We start from the raw sequence: 17,005 nt of genomic DNA on the forward strand, positions 1-17,005 counted from the left end.
ACAGCTCCTCAGCCTGGGGAGCTTCCCCAAGAGAGGGTCCGGGATTCCTGGAAATTCAGTCAATGTTTATGGATCTAATCCATAGATGAGCACAGCACAGGGGATACCGGGCGTTAAGTCATGCCTAGACTTGGCCCTCTAGCAGCTCACCGCAGAATAAAAAGTGAGTTTCCATAGTACGCAAGGACCGGGAAGCAGCCAGCTGGGAGTGGCTCCAACACGGTACGAACACGAAGCGGGGATGGGGTCATCCCGGCTGCCTGCCTTGTGGTGGTGTCTAGGCTGGTGGGGGAATAGGGGTGGAGGGCTGGGTGCAAGGAACCACCAGGTAGCAGGGACCGTGTGATCAGAGGTATGGAGGTGAGAAAGCTCGTAGCGGAGAGACTGAAGGATCAGGCTGGGATCTGGGAAGGTCAGAGGGGCCATCCTGACCCAGCTGCCAGCGGCCACCCACTCCAGGTTCACGCAGATCTGTTCCTTGACATTGGAGTCAAGGGCTTGGTCTAGAAGCCTGGCTCAAAAACAGATGCCTCCAGGATCCAGGCTGCGCATCATATGGATAGAGAAGCAGCCATATTAATACTTTTGCCCCCTTGGCCAGTTCTTGAAACACAAGGCCGTCTTAGCTCGCTTGCTTCCTCCTTTTGTTGGGAGCATGGATCTCCATCAAGCGGCCTCTCACCTGTGGCCTCAGCGTGCTAGGGAGCGATAGGGAGACGTGGAGACTGTAGCTAAGTAGAGACCATACAGCCCAGTGGAGAGGAAGGCCCTCACCACTGGCTCTAAGTTGTGGTTCCAAATAAGACCCCCCCCAGTCTAGGATCTGCTGGGCACCAGTGGGCTGTAGAAAGGTGCTGAAGCAGGGGAGGGTCAGGCTCAGAGCTGCTCTGGTTCAGGGCTTTGCTGGCTAGGACGGTCCGGAGCCCCTGGCCCTCTGTACAGACCGCCGAGAGGCCCCTGCCTGCTTGCCACTTGGCCAGGATTGTGTCAGAGAGACAGTGGCGCCTGCCTCGGTGCCCCTCCGCATCCCTTCACGGGATGGTGGCCGTGGCTGGTCCTCTTCCCAAGGGCTCCCCCACCGCCTGATGAAACCCGAGACAGGGCTTAGCTGCCAGGCCCCGGGGCCCCAGCAATTCCCCTACTACCAGGTCCCCAGGGACAGATAGATGCCCAGTACTCAGATCAGTAAATACTGTGATTACCCAAGGGGGTTACAGTGGGCAGAGGCTGTCGCTATGAATTGCAAAGGTTCACTGAGATCAGTTTCACTGACTTTTAGAAGAGCAGAGGTCGGGGGCGGTGGAGGGGGGGGGGGCTGTCCTTGGCCACCGTCTACTTCCATTTCACCTGATGCCAGAATTCCCTCCACAATAGCCCAGACACAGGCTTGTCCAGACTCCACTTGACTACTTCCAGAGATGCTGAACACACTACTTACTAAAAGAATAATGATAAATGTTAGTGACTGGGTGCTTACTTATTTTCACTGTAAGGGCTAATTAAAAAAAAATTTTTTTTAATGTTAATTTTTGAGAGAGAGAGAGAGAGAAAGTGGGAGAGGTGCAGAGAGAGGGAGACACAGAATCGGAAGCAGGCTCCAGGCTCCGAGCTGTCAGCACAGAGCCCGACGCGGGGCTCGAACTCACGGACCGCGAGATCATGACCTGAGCTGAAGTCGGACGCTCAACCGACTGAGCCACCCAGGCGCCCCTGTAAGGGCTAATTTTACCCTCAGCTAGTTTTACCATCACTAGGAGAATGTCTAAGTGTCACACTCCCTGCCAGCTTCTCAAAGATTTGGACACGGCTCTCACGCTCCTCCCTGAAGCCATTCTCCCTCCATCCAAACACTGCCAGGTCCTCACGTGACGTGGGTCGGCCTCCACATGCTCTTTTGCTCTCCCTCCGGCTCCTGGTGGCCTGTCCCCCTTCCTTCGACTCCCGCGGGGGCGTTATGATGGGCCAACCTCACAGGGTCGGGGAGGCATAGAGCCGCTGGCAACTGGGAGGTGCTGAGCACAGAGCTTGGTCTGACCCTCTCCTGGCTTCGGATCCCATCCCCTCCCTAGGACGGAAGACAGCAACGGCCCTGTTGTAACTGGAGAGAGGAAAACAGAAGCCGATGGGGCACATTTGGTGTTGAGAAATGAGGATGTGCCTCCCTGGTGACTTCTGTGTTCTTCATCGAGTGGGAGGCGGGAGGCAAGGCCATCTCGGGGCGGGGTGCGTTCGGGGGTCTGAAGCCAGCGAAGGAGGAAGGTGGCAACAGTTCTGACGGAGAGCAGGAGCTGAGATGTGCCACGGGACCGCTGGCCTCCCGGAGGCCCATCGCAGGTTGGTAAGCACGACCTCGGAGTGGAACCCTTGCCTGCTGCGCACTTTCTCCAGCAAGGCTCATCCGCTCAGATGTAGGTGGCTGCATCCCGGGTTGGCCAGCGGTACCACCAGGAGAGGATGGGCATGGGAGTGTCGGGCATTGCTGAGACTCTACTGCAATTATGGACCGTGGGCTCCAAGCCGACTCGGGGTGGAGGGAAAGATGCCCGAGGCATGGAGGGGAGACGGAGGGGTCAAGGGCTGGCATCTCCAGGAAGCTCCAGCAATCGTCCCCAAAGGGAGCCGTTGGACGCAGAAGGAGAGGTAGAGTGGGGGGGTTGAACTGGTGACCCGAGAGCAGAGAATTAAGGCTCGGCAGTTATGGATGAGTCCCTGTCTCCCGGGATCCACGTGCCCCGCTGGCGGGCCCAGTAAAAACCCCCGAAAAGCAGGACGTGCAGCCTCACTGAGCCAGCCCTCACGCACTGCAGTGACGGGGCGTGATCACAAGATGGCCTGCCAACCCCATGCCTGGAAGCCTTAGCACACACCCGGCTGACCTCCTAAGCGCTGGCTCTGTGAATTTGCAGGAAGAACCTGCAGACAGGTCAGCGGGCTTTGGGTAAGAGCTTGTGTGACCCACCCCTCTGACGATGCCCCTGACTTGGCTTTCAGTAAGGTGCCAATCTGAATCTGGGCTCTGCCACTTAGCTGTGCGACTCTGAGCGAGATACTAACCTCTCCGTACCCCAGGGTCCTCATATGCTAAATGAGGCTAATCAGAGTACCTCCCTCATGGAGCTGTACATTGGACTCGAGTCGGTGGTCCCCGCGGGACAGGGCGGGGGGCGGGGGCAGCCGGAGCAGAGCTCTGTGAAGTCTCGCCTTCCTTGCCAGGCATCCGTACTGCTTACTGAACCCCTCCTCTGTGGCGTTGCTCTGAGTCAAGTTCTGGGTCTCTCGAAAAAACATCCGCCCAGCCCTGGGAGGCCAAGTACAACAAGAGGGACCTCCCGACTGTGCCCCCTCCCCATCAGGGACAGCATCAGCCTTTAGGAACATCAGGAACAGTCTTCAGCCTTTAGGTTCTTGTCATTTCCCTGTGGACAGTGGCCATTGTCTCAGCTGTGCAGGATGGTGTATAGGTAGGAGGCTCTTGGGGAAATCTGGCTGCTCTCCCCGATCTGGACATCGCATCAGCTTCACGGAATAGCCAGCTTGCTTGAGCGAATGTAGATTCAAGACAGGTCTTCTGCCTTCCCCCCAGCGACCACACAGGGGCCCCCAAATCCTCCGAAAGAGTGTCCTGGAGCCCCCTGCACCTCCCTCCTCCTGCCCACCCCATCTCCAGATTGCAGGTAGGGTCCAGGTGTCCGGGGCAGGGTGTTACCAACTGTATAGAATTGGGTGGGGGAGGCGGGGCTAGGAGCCAGGACGGTTCAAGGCCTAGAAGGGATAAGATGCTAAATTAAAACTTCCCAAATGTGGATCTGATTTCTTAGGCTGGACAAATCTGTCAGATATTGAAGCCAAGTGGCCCCAGCCTCCAGTCCATTGCCCTGACTTTGATCACCATGGTCACCTCTCTAACCCCCCTGGGACCCGTTCTCCTCATCTGCAAACCCTTATGGAAGGCTGTCGCCTACAGGGTGATGTGCACATGTCCATTCTGGCTTTCGTGACCATCCCAGCCCTCTCTCACAGCCTCACAGCCCTCCCTCCGTGGACATGTTGCTACTCTGCCCTCTGCCTTTGTTCAGCCTTCTGCTCCTTCTGGAAGGTCCTCCCTGCTCTCCTCAATGGGCCACAAGCGTCCTATCCAAGGTCACCTCTTCTGAGAAACACTTTGTAGAGGCTACTTTTAGGCAACTGGCTTGGGCAAGGTAAAAGGGCCCGCGGTGACCACCCAAACAGGCTCCTTAGAGAACCCTAGGGGGCTTGTACCAAAAAAGGAAAATTCCATACATTCCCACACCTCCTCACTCTCTCCCCTTAACTACAGCTCCTCTCCCACCACTGCCTCCAGACCGACAGGCTCTCCTTTGTTCCCTTGCAGTGTATTCTGTAAACTTCTATCTCCTTTGTTCTGCCTTGGGCCAATCCTTTCACTGCCCCCGACACCAGCCCACCTGATCCACCCTTCTCCCTCCATCCCACCTCCCATCCCACCCGCCTCCAGACCCTTGGGAAAGGAACATGATGGAGATGCAAACAGGTGCCAACTTTAGAGTCAGACACACCTGGGGGGCAAACACAGGCCCCACCGTCCTGTGACCTCGGGCCAGCTACTTAACCTTACAACCTTGGACTTGCACCCTGTGAAATTGGGCTCACAAGGATGCGAGGCTTCAGCGAACGCGGACGGGTGTCCAGTCCTTGCTGACTCCGGTCACCGGCCCACCGCTGACCCCGCTGCACCAGGCACGTCCCTGCAGGGCTCCCAGTGTCCTCTGCGCTCACTGGCCCGTCTCCCCTGCGGAGGGTGGGAGCTCCTCCAACAGGAGAACCCAGCCCTTTGTACCTTTGGGCCTCTGCACGATTCTCGCCCTCGATACCTCTGACACCAAATGTGGGGGGCGGGGGCGGGGGGCGGTTCCCCACCAACAAACCGATTCTCCAACTCTCCAGACACCGTGGGGTGTCCTGCAATTCAGTTCAGTTCTGACACGAACTACCTGGAGGTGGCATCAGTCCCGGAAGACTGTCCCCACTTGAGACACCAGTCGCAAGCATGGGGTGCCCAGGGCACCCAAACTTCTGTCTGACTTGGCTGTTGGCTACAAAGTCAGGGGTTCCTATGACACCCATCCCTTCAGTTTCCGGAATTTGCTAGAATGGCTTACGGAACTCAAGAAAACACTATCACTGGCTTATCGTAAAGGATGCAGATGAACAGGGTCCAAGGTCCCAAACAAAGGAGCTTCTGTCCCCATGGAGTTAGGGTGCACGACCCTTCCAGCAAGGAGATGTGTTCGCCAACCCAGAAGCTCTCCGAACTCTGTCACTTAGGGGTTTCTATGGAGGCATACCGGCATGATTAATTAACTCATCGGCCATTGTGGTTAAGTCAATCTCCAGCCCCTCTTCTCTGCAGAGGTGGGGCGTGGTGTTCAAAGTCCCAACCTCTTAATTTCACACTTGCTTCCTTTGGCACAACCAGCCCCCATCCCGAAGCTATCTTGGGGCCCAGTAGGAGTCACTTGATTAGCATAAACCCTGGCGTGACTGAAAGGGGCTTGTTATAAACAAAAACCGCTCCTCTCACCCGTATTACCCAGGAAATTCCAAGAGTTTCGGAAGCTCTCACGTCGGGAACCGGGACAGACCTATGTTAAATAACAAAATTCAACCAAGTAAATTTGAGAATCTAATTGGCTTTATTAAATGATCCATGGGGCCGGGAAGCAATCCATCTAGCAAGGAGAGAGGCACTCGGGAAAGTTGTACAAAATGGAAGGTTTTTATAGACGGAGGGTGGGGGTGAGAACGTTATTAGCAAAACAAAGTAAATAAAGATTGTTTCAGAGAAGGTTGTTTGCTAGGGGAAAAGCAAGAGCCTTATCATGCGGATTGCCTTATCTTTCTTTGAGGGAGGGGAATGGAGAGGACCCTAGGTGACAGATTCATTGGGGCTGACGGAAAGAAGTATTTCCTGACTGACCAGTTAAGGCCACCTTTCTGGAGGGGAGATTGAAACTGCGCTGAGTTTGGGGATTAAGCTCGGGTTTGGGAACTCAGTCTAAATGGCCATCTGGGACCTGTGGCTTTCTTTTCTTATATCACGATATCACAGGTCCTCATTGCAGGGCCTGGCACGCAGTAGGCCTATTGAATGAAGGAAGCCCCGTGTTCTGAGTCTCAACTTGCCCCAAGGGCACCTAGCACTGAGCCCACCCTGTGCCTTGGGGGGCATCCATCACAGGCCCGCAGGGGCTTTAGAACCTCGGCTCCATCTTGGTTTCCCATATGCCCAGCTCTCCTTGCCCCTCAGGCATGTGAGGGGTTAGGACACAGTGGACCTAAGGGGCATGGCAGAGAGAGAGGGTACATCGGGTAAAGGTGGCCCCCTCGGCCTGTCACTCAGACACAAATGTCTGGGGGCTGGTGGGAGGGCCTGGCAGACGATCCTGAGGACCGTGTGCCCTCCAGCCCAGCCACCCTTCTGCCTCAGCCAGACAAGGAGTCTCCGGAAGGCGGTGACAAGGCAAAGCGCCATGGCGCTGGCCTGGCATATAGAAGGCCCGACACCACGCGCAAAAGCTGGGTGGCTGGGCCAGCAGAGGGATCAGGGAGGAGTGAGGCGCTGCAGTTAGAGGGGGCGCCCTCTGCGGGAGTCTGGGGGCAAGGTGGAGCTCTTCTGGGTCCCGGGGTGCAGGCTTTGGAGACGATCAGGTCCCCGGGTCCGGCTCCCGCGGGAGGGGGGGGGCGGGGGAGGAGCGCGCAGGGCCCTCGCGAGCTCCGGGGCCAGCACCCGCGGTGCACCGGGCGGCCGGCGCCTCGCTTTGTCCGCCCGTGCAATGGGCGCGTAGCCGCAGCCCGGCGCCGGCGCGCGGGGGCCGGCCCAGGACAAAGGGAGAAGAGGGTTTGCAAACCGGGAAGCGCCGGCGTCAGCGGGCCGGGGCGGGGCCGGGAGGCGGAGCTCGGCCTGCGGCCCCGCCGAGCCCCTAGTCGCAGTGGCCGCGGCGGCCGGGGAGGCAGCGGCGGCGGCGGCGCGGCGGCGACAGTAAGTGCGGGCCGGAGGTCGGGCGCGGGCCTGGCACCCGACCAGCTCTTCAGCGCGGTCCCCTGGGGCTCGCGCTTCGGCGGCCTCCCCGCACGAGCCCTCTCGGGGACTGCTCCACGGGAGAGACCTCAGGGCCTCCGTCCCAGCCCCGGCCCCTCCTCTGTCGCTGTCTCCCACCCCATCGTCCCTTCTCTTCCTTCTTGCTCCCCTCGCCCTCAATTTCCCCCTTTCCGGGTCGCTATCCTCTTTCTCTCCCCGCGCCCCATTCTCTCCCCTCCTCTTTCTCCTCCTCGTGGATTTCCTGAGACCGGACCTCACCACCTGGGGGGCCCGGGTATGGACACATCAGCCCAAAGTATCCACAAGGTGGCTGACGCTCAGTTCCAACTGGGGAGTCTGAGGCTGGAGGTGTCCACAACCCCAAAGCCCAGTCTGCCACGGCCTCTGGGCGGCGCCCTGTGTTCCCCAGCAATGTTTTCCCATAGGTTAGCACCAGCTCCCCTGCCCCCCCGTTTCACAGGCGGGGAAATCGAGGCCCGATGGGGAGATTGACTTAGCCACAGTCAGAAACCGGGTTGGAACCGGCAGCCAGTTCCAGATGGTGGCCTGCAGCGGCCCCAGGCACCACCCACTTCTGCTTCTTGGTGCAGGCGCTGCCCCTACCCCCACATCCCCCAGGAAGGGAGCAGGGCCAAGCCTGGCCTGCTCCTGCAGGTGCCTGAGGGGCACACGCCAGGCCACAGCCCGTCCGCGCTGACAATACCACGGCTCTTCCTTCGGTTTCTTTTTCTTTCTTTTTAATCCAAAAGCCAGCAGCTAGCTTTTATGAACCGTAATAAGACTTTGCTCACTCCAATGCCCTGGCCTGTGACCCAGGTCAGAGAAAATTTCTGGCTCCTTCTTCAGAAGCTCAGTCAAGGCTGAATGGTCCCGGACAAATAAATGCCTGGAGATGAGAGTGGGCTGGAGTGACCCCACCGTTGGCCCCCGCACCCACCCCTGTACCTGGAGCATCTGGAAGGAACCACTTGCCCTTATGTCTGTTGTCCTACACGGGTCATCATTTTTACATTTTTCCACACTAATATAGAAATTTGTATGTGTCTGCACATGCCTGTGTGCCCACCCTGGTTAGTTTGTTAGTGCTGGGCTCCCTGTGGATCAAGGCTAGGGAGGGCTCTGCTCAACCAGGGGAGTTGAAAACTGACTTGCTGGCTTGGAGGCTTAGGTATGTGGCCACCTCTTGCCTGCCGCTCCGGGGTACAAGCTCCTACCCCAGTAGGAGAGAATATCCTGGCCACGCAAAATCCATTCATTCAGCAAACATCGCTGAGGGTGCCCTGCACCCTCTTTGCCTCTGCTCACAGCTCCCTGGCCGTGAGGCCTTCTAGAAGGAGATCTGGACTTGGAGCCAGCAGACGTGGGTTCACACTGCCAGCCAGCCTCCTCTCCCGCCCGGGCCTCAGTCTGCTTGGCTGTGCGACCTCTCTCTTGCCATTTGGGGGGCTGTGTGACCTCGGGCACATGACTGAACCTTTCCGAGCCTCTCTCTTCCTCTGCGAAATGAGTCTCAGCGTAGTGCCTGTCACGCTGGGCTGTTGTCAGGCTCAAGTGCGGGCCTTTGACCGGCATTGCATGAGTACCGGGTTGCGTGTTAACTCTTGGCGATTCTTACTGCTCGAATGTGGGATAAATCAAGGCCCCGTTCTTCGCCCCTGAAAAAAGGAGGCAATAATTCCTGTCCTGACTTCCAAGGAATGTTGTGTGGCCCTCCTGAAATAGCAGAGAAGGCTCTGTGCCTGCGGGACAGGGTGTTCCCCTGTCCCCAGGGAAGAAAGGCTCTACTCCGCCTGGCTTGATGCTGTGACTTAAGGCTCAGCCTCTTAATGGGAGCCCAGCTGCGCTGCGTTGATTTCTTGATGTATTGGGTGACGGAGGGGGAGGGGAGCTGCTACGGGAGACACTACAGTGTCCCATTGTCAGCTCTTTGGAAGTACTGCCATTTATCAAGCTACTGCCATGTCCTAGGTGCTATATAGAGCATAGAAGCGGGCATACGACTTTTCAGCCGAATCCAGCAGCCAGCCAGCCAGGTGACAAGCCCACGGTGGCGGGGAAGACGCTGACGTTTGTGTAAGAGCTGCTCCCACGGTCCAGGCACTGACAGCCAGCTGCAGTTGTATAACCATCATAAGAAGGCCTCCCTCGGTTTGCAGACGGGGAAATCGAGGCTCCGAAGCATGGCCACTTGCCCAAGGTCATGTCGGCGATGGTTCCTAGCAGAAATTTCGGTTAGTCTTAGGTGCTATCGCAGATTGGGAGTGGCCGTCTCCTGGTGGGATGTGAGGGACAGAGGTGGGGGCCGGGGCAGGAACTGCCAACCCAGCCTTGGCCGTGGACCTGGTGTGTGACCTTCCACTCTTCGGACCTCTGGCTCCCACAAATTAAATGAGCGAGTGGACTGTTAGATCTCTTAGACACCATGGATTTTTGGTGGTGGTTGTTTTTTTAATGCTATTTACTTTGAATGTCTTTGCTTCTATTTATAGTTTTATTTCTGAACACATAATACATTCATGTCGTTCGAAATTCCAAAGGCACACAAGAGTACGCAGTGAAGATCCCTCCCTCCCCATCGCCCCCAGCCTCCGTCCTCAGACGTAGCCACTCTTTGAAATTTCTTGTGGGGGCGCCTGGGTGGCTCAGTCGGTTAAGCGTCCGATTTCGGCTCAGGTCATGATCTCACGGTCCGTGAGTTCGAGCCCCGCGTCGGGCTCTGTGCTGACAGCTCAGAGCCTGGAGCCTGCTTCCGATTCTGTGTCTCCCTCTCTCTCTGACCCTCCCCCGTTCATGCTCTCTCTCTGTCTCAAAAATAAATAAACATTAAAAAAAAAATTAAAAAAAAAAAAAAAATTTCTTGTGTGTCCTTCCAGAGGACGTACATACGTATGTGTATATATTCTCCTCCCCACGCAGCCCAGCCCTGCTTTCTGGCACAAATAGTGACATATTCTGTGCACATCCCTGTCTCTTTTCTCACATAAAGTTGAAAAGAGTTTAGAGAACATTCTATGCTCACCAAGGGTCCTAATTCCTTTTTTTTTTTTTATGGCTACATAGAAATTTGAGTGCCTTGAGACCAGGTTTGCCCTTCCGGATCCATTGCCACAGGCCGGCTGTGACACATTGTCGTACTCCGGTTCGGCCCGTGACTTATTTGCTACCTGTGTTGGCCTGCGTGGGAGTCGGGGGGTGGGGGGTGATCCTTTGGTCACTTACAGTTCCGATATCTTGTCTTTCTTGCTGATCCTTAAACGTGAAGCTCTGTAACCGTGCTTTGGTGACCCAGGGTGGGGGCGTGGTCAGCTTGTAGGACGGGTGCGTCCCTAGCTGTGCCCAGGCTAAGCTTCTGATCACCTGCCCTGTCTCTGTTTCCCTCTCCTCCAATAGTGGCCATGATCTCAGAGGATGACTTTCACCACAGTGCAAACGCCACCTACAGACCTGCAGGCAGCAATCTCCGAGCTGACCAGGAAGCGCTCCTTGGGAAGCTGCTAGACCGCCCGCCACCCGGCCTGCAGAGGCCCAAGGACCGCTTCAACGGTACCTACATCATCTTCTTCAGCTTGGGCATTGGTGGCCTACTGCCGTGGAACTTCTTTGTCACTGCCAAGGAGTACTGGCTATTCAAACTCCGCAACTGCTCCAGCCCAACCGCAGGGGAGGAAGCCACGGGTTCGGACATCTTGGTAAGGAAGTGTTCATCCCAGGAGCGGGTGGAGGCGGTGGGAGCAAGCAGCCTGGTTGGGGCGAAGGGCAGCTTTGCTTGGGTTTCCAGGATGCTGAGAATATGGATGCAAGCCAGTGAGTTGTGTGGGGTACAGTAGAAAGACTTTAATCCCGAGACATACTTTGCGTTGTGTGTGAGGCCTCGTGCTTCGTGTGGTGGGGAAAATGGAAATAGATAAGACACAATGGCAGCCCTCAGACTGCTTACTGTTTCACTCGGGCAGAAGACACGGACGGTGATTCTGTGCAGTGTCACAGGGTGAACCCAAGAATCCAGAGTTCGTGACTCCGGGGATTGGAAAAGGTGGCTCTAATAGCATTAAGGTCAGCTGTTACAGAAAGTTCCAAAAAAGCAGTGCTAAAACAAGCTGGAAGGTAATTTTTCTCTCGTGTTCAAGTCTGAAGGGGCCAGCCCAACGCTGGTATGATGTTCCGTGGGGTCAGAAATTTTGTTGCTCTATCAGGTATAGCTTCCATATTAAGGATCACCTCACAGTCCAAGATGGCTGTTGGAGCTCCAGCCATTACAGCAAGAGGAGGAAGAGAGGCATAAGCACATTCCTGGAAGTCACACTCGTTGCTTCTGCTTACATTGCATTGGTCAGAACTGAGTCACATGAGCACATGCGCTGCAAAGGAGGCTGGGAAATGTAGCCTTTAAATGTTGTCATTATCCCAGAGAACCGAGTGCCCGGATAAGCTGAGAGATGGTATGGTTAAAGGCGATGGGGGGAAACGAAGACTCGAGGATAAGTCCTTGTCACCAGGGGAGAGATGGCTGTGACTCAGAGCAGGTGGATAAGAAGGGAGAGGAACTTTCAGGTGGGAGAAAAAAACCTGAGCAGAGGCAGGATGGGAGAAAGTTCTGGTGTGTGAGGGGCAGTAAAGCACCGAGCGTTACTCGATGTGGGGTGCACCTAAGAGAAAAACGAGGCTTGAGGTCATAGCCCGGGCCCCGAAGTCCTTGCTCAGGCCTTGAATGCCAAGGTGAGGAGTGGACATTGTGTTTAGTCGGCAGTGGCACCACGCCCCCTCCCACCATCGGGGCCCTTCACTGTGTGGTATGACTTTTCCCTCGGGCAGGGGCAGTGTTGAAGCGTCTGACTTCGGCTCAGGTCATGATCTCGCGGTTTGTGAGTTCGAGCCCCGCGTCGGGCTCTGTGCTGATACCGCGGAGCCTGGAGCCTGCTTCGGATTCTGTCTCCCTCTCTCTCTGCTCTTCCCCTGCTCACGTGCTGTCTCTCTCTCAAAAATAAGCAAAGATTAAAAAAATTAAAAAAAAAAAATCCCAGTCTGAGCCCCACCCCAGAGATTCTGATCAAATTAGGCTGAGGTGGGGAATGGACAGGGTTATTTTAAGACTTCATGCCCTCTCCCCTGGCCCCAGCCCCTTGATTCTGACCCCCTGCCAATGCCTGTTCCTATTGACTGAGGAATTTGTGGACACCCCCCAGAGCCAGAGCAGTGTGGTATAGACCCATTTCCACAGGTGAAGGGATGTCATGGGAAAGTAGTCTAGTAGTTTATTTATTTTTTATTTTTTTATGAAATTTATTGTCAGATTGGTTTCCATACAACACCCAGTGCTCATCCCAGCAGGTGCCCTCCTCCGTGCCCATCACCCTCCCTCCCATCCCCCCATAAACCCTCAGTTTGTTCTCAGTCTTTAAGAGTCTCTTATGGTTTGCCTCCCTCCCTCTCTGTACCTTTTTTTCCCCCTTCCCCTCCCCCATGGTCTTCCGTTCAGTTTCTCAGGATCCACAAAGGAGTGAAAACATATGGTATCTGTCTTTCTCTGTATGACTTATTTCACTTAGCGTAACACCCTCCAGTTCCTTCCACGTCGCCACAAAAGGCCCTATTTCATTCTTTCTCGTTGCCACGTCGTATTCCATTGTGTATCTAAACCATAATTGCTTTATCCATTCGTCAGTTGATGGACAGTGAGGCTCTTTCCATCATTTTAGTCTAGTAGTTTAGAGCCTCCTACTCAAGGTGTGGTCCCCGGATCGGGCATCACCTGGAAGCTTGGCAGTGAGGCAGGCCCCTGCCCCAGACCAGCTGAGTCAGGAGCTGCACGCTAACAAGCCCCCCAGGTTCCTGAGGGGCGCAGTAGAGTTTGGGAAACACTGCCTAGGGCCTGGCTTCTGGAAGCAGACTGCAGGGGTTCACATCCTGCCTTTGTTTGTGCCTGGCTCTCTGGCCCCCGTGCTGCCTCATCTCCCTGGTATGTGACAGGAGGATGCTGCTATGACCAGCTTCTTAGGGTCCTTACGAGGATTAAGTAAATTAAGATGCGTACAAAGCCCTGAGCACAGGCTCGGAGAAGCTACCCCTCTAAGTTGCTGTATAAACATTATTATCGTTATTATCACTTGGGGGATGGGGCCCACACTTCTAAGCTGCGTGTGGCCCTGGTGTATTTCCAGACGTCTGGCTTGGCTGGGGTGCTTTATGATCTGCTTTTATGTACCAGTGACTCAAGCATCCCGGTTTCTGCCAGCCTCGGTAAATTACCCAGCCCACTTGGGCTTCATCCAGAAGATCCCCGTCTGTCTGGGCCAGCACCCGGCCATGGCAGCCCCCAGGGCTAGACGGAGCGTGCACCTGTTCTGTCCACCTCCTCGGCGCCCACCCCACCCCCCCCCCGCCCCCGGGAGCAGGCTGCCCGGGGCAGGAGAGGAAGCACAGGCCGGTGTCTGGGAGAGGGGCTTCGCGCAGTGGACGTGTGCCGCGAACTGCTCTCGCTGTAAGGCGGTCCCTTCCCAGCTGCAGGCACTTAGCATTCCAGGCCCTGCTACGATGCTTTATTGCCTCTTTCCAAGCGCTGGCAGGTGCAGATGTAGTACCTGTGGCTGCCCGGAGCTCCTGGCTCTTGGCATCACAGATGAGAGACCTGTCACCCCTCGATTCATGGGCCGGGTTTGGGAAGCGAGCATGCTGGGGCGTCTCTGCATTTTGCAGGCTGTTTTTCTTTGCCTAATTCCTCGTTCCTGCCACCCACCGCCCCAGTTCTTTCCCGCCCTCTTCCCGATTTCCCTGCAAGAAGGGGCTGGCCGGCTCTGTCACCTGAGGGCCACTTTGGGCAAAGGAGGGGGAGAGTCAGATGGGTCTGTCTCCAGCCACCACGTGCAACTCCATAAGCTGTGGGTCTGGATGTCGGGTTTTTTCTGTACTTTCCTTTTAATATTTCCCAGGGATGGATACCATTGGATGGGGAGTTTGGCTTAGTAGGATTGTTTGTACAGAGCCCCTCCCCTCCAGTTTATGTCACTTTCAAGGTCACCTCCCGTCCCAGGCTCATTCCCTTCTGCCTAGAACAGTTTGGGGGATGATTTAGAAAGCGTCCTGCTCACCCGCCCCCTTGTCTCTAGTCCCCAGAATAGGAACTTTGAATAAACCCACCACAGGCCTTTGGGCCCAGAGCCCAGAAAATTACAGCATAAACAAGGAAGAATTTCTCTGAAAAGGTTGTGCCGCAGGGCACCACGGTGGCCACCGTCTTCTGTCTTCTGTCTTCTGAGCCCGACTCTGGGCCCCCTGAGCTAGCAGGGGTGTTCAACTCGCCTCTCATTAATTCTGTTTCTTCAGACAAAAATCCAGGCCCAGAGAGGTTCAGTAACCTGCCTCAAATCACATAGTGAGGAAGGGCTGTAGAGAATGTCACGGAGAATTTAGATGAACACATGATTGCAAACTTGGTCAGGCTCAGAGAGTGGCATAGAGGGGACTCTCCCGGAGACGGGACCACCCCTCACCCTGACTCCGCCAGATGGAGAGCCTGCCCTTGGTCTGGCCTCCTTTTCCACCCTGGAGAACAGGTGCCTCAGCAGAATCCAGCCCCTGGATTCTGGACCCACCTTCCAAGCTGTCGGCATCCCCGATCCCTTCCCCACTCCCGCCCTCCTGGCTCTGGGGTTTGTAAGCCATCCCTGATCCCGAGGGGCATTCCTGGTCCTCCACTGGCCTCTCCTGCAAGCCTGTCTGGGCTGCCCCTGGGCCAGGGAGGATAAGCCAGACACGCCCCTCTTCCTGTCCCCAAGAGGAGGGGGACTGCACCTTCTCCTGGTCGTTCCCTGCCACGAACCCTGCGTGGCCGCCTCCTCACACACTCTTCTTATGTGCCTCGGCCTGTCCAGGGCTCCTCTCTGAGGCGACTGCAGGACATGGCCAGGTCATTGGGGGGGGGGGGGGCAACCTACAGTCTGCCTTGATGTCAGAAGGGCTAGGCCCCCGGCCTGGCAATCTGCTGCTGCCCCATCCAACCCGTAACTGGAGGGAGCCCAGTAGCCCAGTGTACCCCCATCAGGTGCTTACCCCACGACTCACTATGTTGAGTGTCTGGGGGGGGGGGGGACGGGGGGCAGGGCACTGCTCAGCACGTTGCCGGCCTCAGCTCATTGAACCCTGCAGCACCTCCACGAGGCAGGGCTGTTATGATCCATGATGAGAGTGCCCGCTTCACAGATGGGCACGCCTCCCCCACTGAGCTGTGAGCTCGTTGGGGACGGTGAATGCAGCTCTCTTACCATACATCCCTGTGCCCTCGGCCGGCACAGTGCCCAGCACGTCGTAGCAACAATAAAAATTTGTTGCGTTACTTTTTGTATGGTTGGGGAGGGGAGCCCCATCACCCCAATCCAAGATAGGGATGGCCCGGGTCTGCAGAGGACCAGAAGAAGATCCGGGAGTCACGGTGGCCACCACAAAAGTAGTCCTTTCACGGGCGTTGCCACGGACATGAAGCAAGACCCTGACGTAGGGAAGGGACACAGGTTGGTCTAGTTCAGCAGGTGGGGGGCCTAGGACATCCCCTCATTTATAGCACCCTCACCCTGGCCCAGCCCCTCAGGACTCCCCTCCCCCCCCCCCCCCCCCCACCGAAAGCAGCAGAGCGTGACTTGGAAGCTACTCCTATGAATAAGGACAGACATCTCAATCCGGAGAGGTGGGGTTAAAGGAACCAGGGTAACTGGCTTGGAGAAGAGTAAACTGGAGGACAGGTTATCAGAGGGGTCTTGGCAATGACCTGCTGACTTTATAAAACCCCTGCTATGAAGCCCATGCCTATCCGCCTTTGGACCTACCAGGATAACCTGGTGAGTGAGGTACTGTGCTCCCCAGTTTCCTAACGGAGTAACTGAGGCTCCCTGGTCCATGGTCATCTGCTAGCGAGTGACAGAACTGGGTTCTGGAGCAGTCCAGAGGTAAGCAGGGCCTGTGCTGCTAACCAGCGTGCTCTCTGGTCTCTCCATCTACCCTGGTGGAATAGACTAGAATCCCGTGGCGAGCTTTTAAAGCCTACCTGCCTGCCCCAACCACCCATCCAATTCTAGTGTAATCGAAGGAGGGGCCTGGGCACGAGCATTGTTAAGTTCTCCAGGTGAGGCCGATATGCAGCCACATGACCCCAGTGAACCGTTACCGGGGGGGGGGGGGGGGGGTAAGGAGGCGCTGTTCTCTGCCGCCACCAGAGCACCCACCGGATAGATTTAGGCTACATGATGAGAGTTCTCTGGAAGAACTTGCTCCCGGACAGGTCGTCAGAGCTCCCCTCGGCTGCCGGCTTTGGGCCCCCTGTGCACACACAGACCCCGGCGGCATCTACACAGTGTTCGAGATATCACCCAGAGGGAAGCGCTCTCCAGGAGCCCAGCCACTGTGCTGAGGGTCCTGGTTCATTCAGTAATTTCGCAGGATTTGTTAAACACCCTGCTGTGTGCCAGAGGCTTTATTTTCATTGTCCCTTTTGGTCCTTCCTACAGCCCCAAGGGATAGGGATTATACCCATTTTACAGAGCAGGAAACCAAGGCTCAAAAAACCAAGGGAGTCTGTGCTCACTAAGCGCGAACTAAGTGACAACTGGGACTCCAGCTGGGCTGCCGGAACCCATGCCGTCCATGGTCCTAACCCTGTCCTCCGTACCAGCGTTTGCAAGTGCTTTCAGACGGCTTTTGACCACAGTGCACATTTCACTGGGCAGGACTTGTGTCTGTGACAGAGACAGTAGCATCCACTCGAGAACAATCTCTGGTCAGAGTTGGCAAAGAGGAGCCAGTGATGATCTTATAAGTAAGTGGCTACAAGCCACCTAGGCTGAGGACGGAGAGCTGCCTTTGGATTTAACCTCGCGTGGGTCCTCTGCGGCCTTGGGGAGCAGTGCTGAGGGGGAGGGA

At 56.2% G+C, this 17,005-nt stretch overlaps 1 protein-coding gene across 1 annotated transcript in view; it reads left to right on the plus strand.

Annotated features, from left to right (window-relative positions):
- The first annotated feature begins 6,967 nt into the window (after positions 1 to 6,967).
- The window catches only part of SLC29A3 (solute carrier family 29 member 3), a 40,798-nt gene continuing 30,760 nt past the window's right edge, over positions 6,968 to 17,005 (plus strand). Inside the window, exons 1-2 of the mRNA XM_049646169.1 lie at positions 6,968 to 7,039; positions 10,490 to 10,788. Coding sequence (XP_049502126.1) covers position 7,039; positions 10,490 to 10,788 — 300 coding nt within the window. The 5' untranslated portion in view covers positions 6,968 to 7,038. The remainder of the gene's footprint in view (positions 7,040 to 10,489; positions 10,789 to 17,005) is intronic.

The sequence above is a fragment of the Panthera uncia genome, chromosome D2 (assembly GCF_023721935.1).
Source record: "Panthera uncia isolate 11264 chromosome D2, Puncia_PCG_1.0, whole genome shotgun sequence".
Classification (NCBI taxonomy): domain Eukaryota; kingdom Metazoa; phylum Chordata; class Mammalia; order Carnivora; family Felidae; genus Panthera; species Panthera uncia.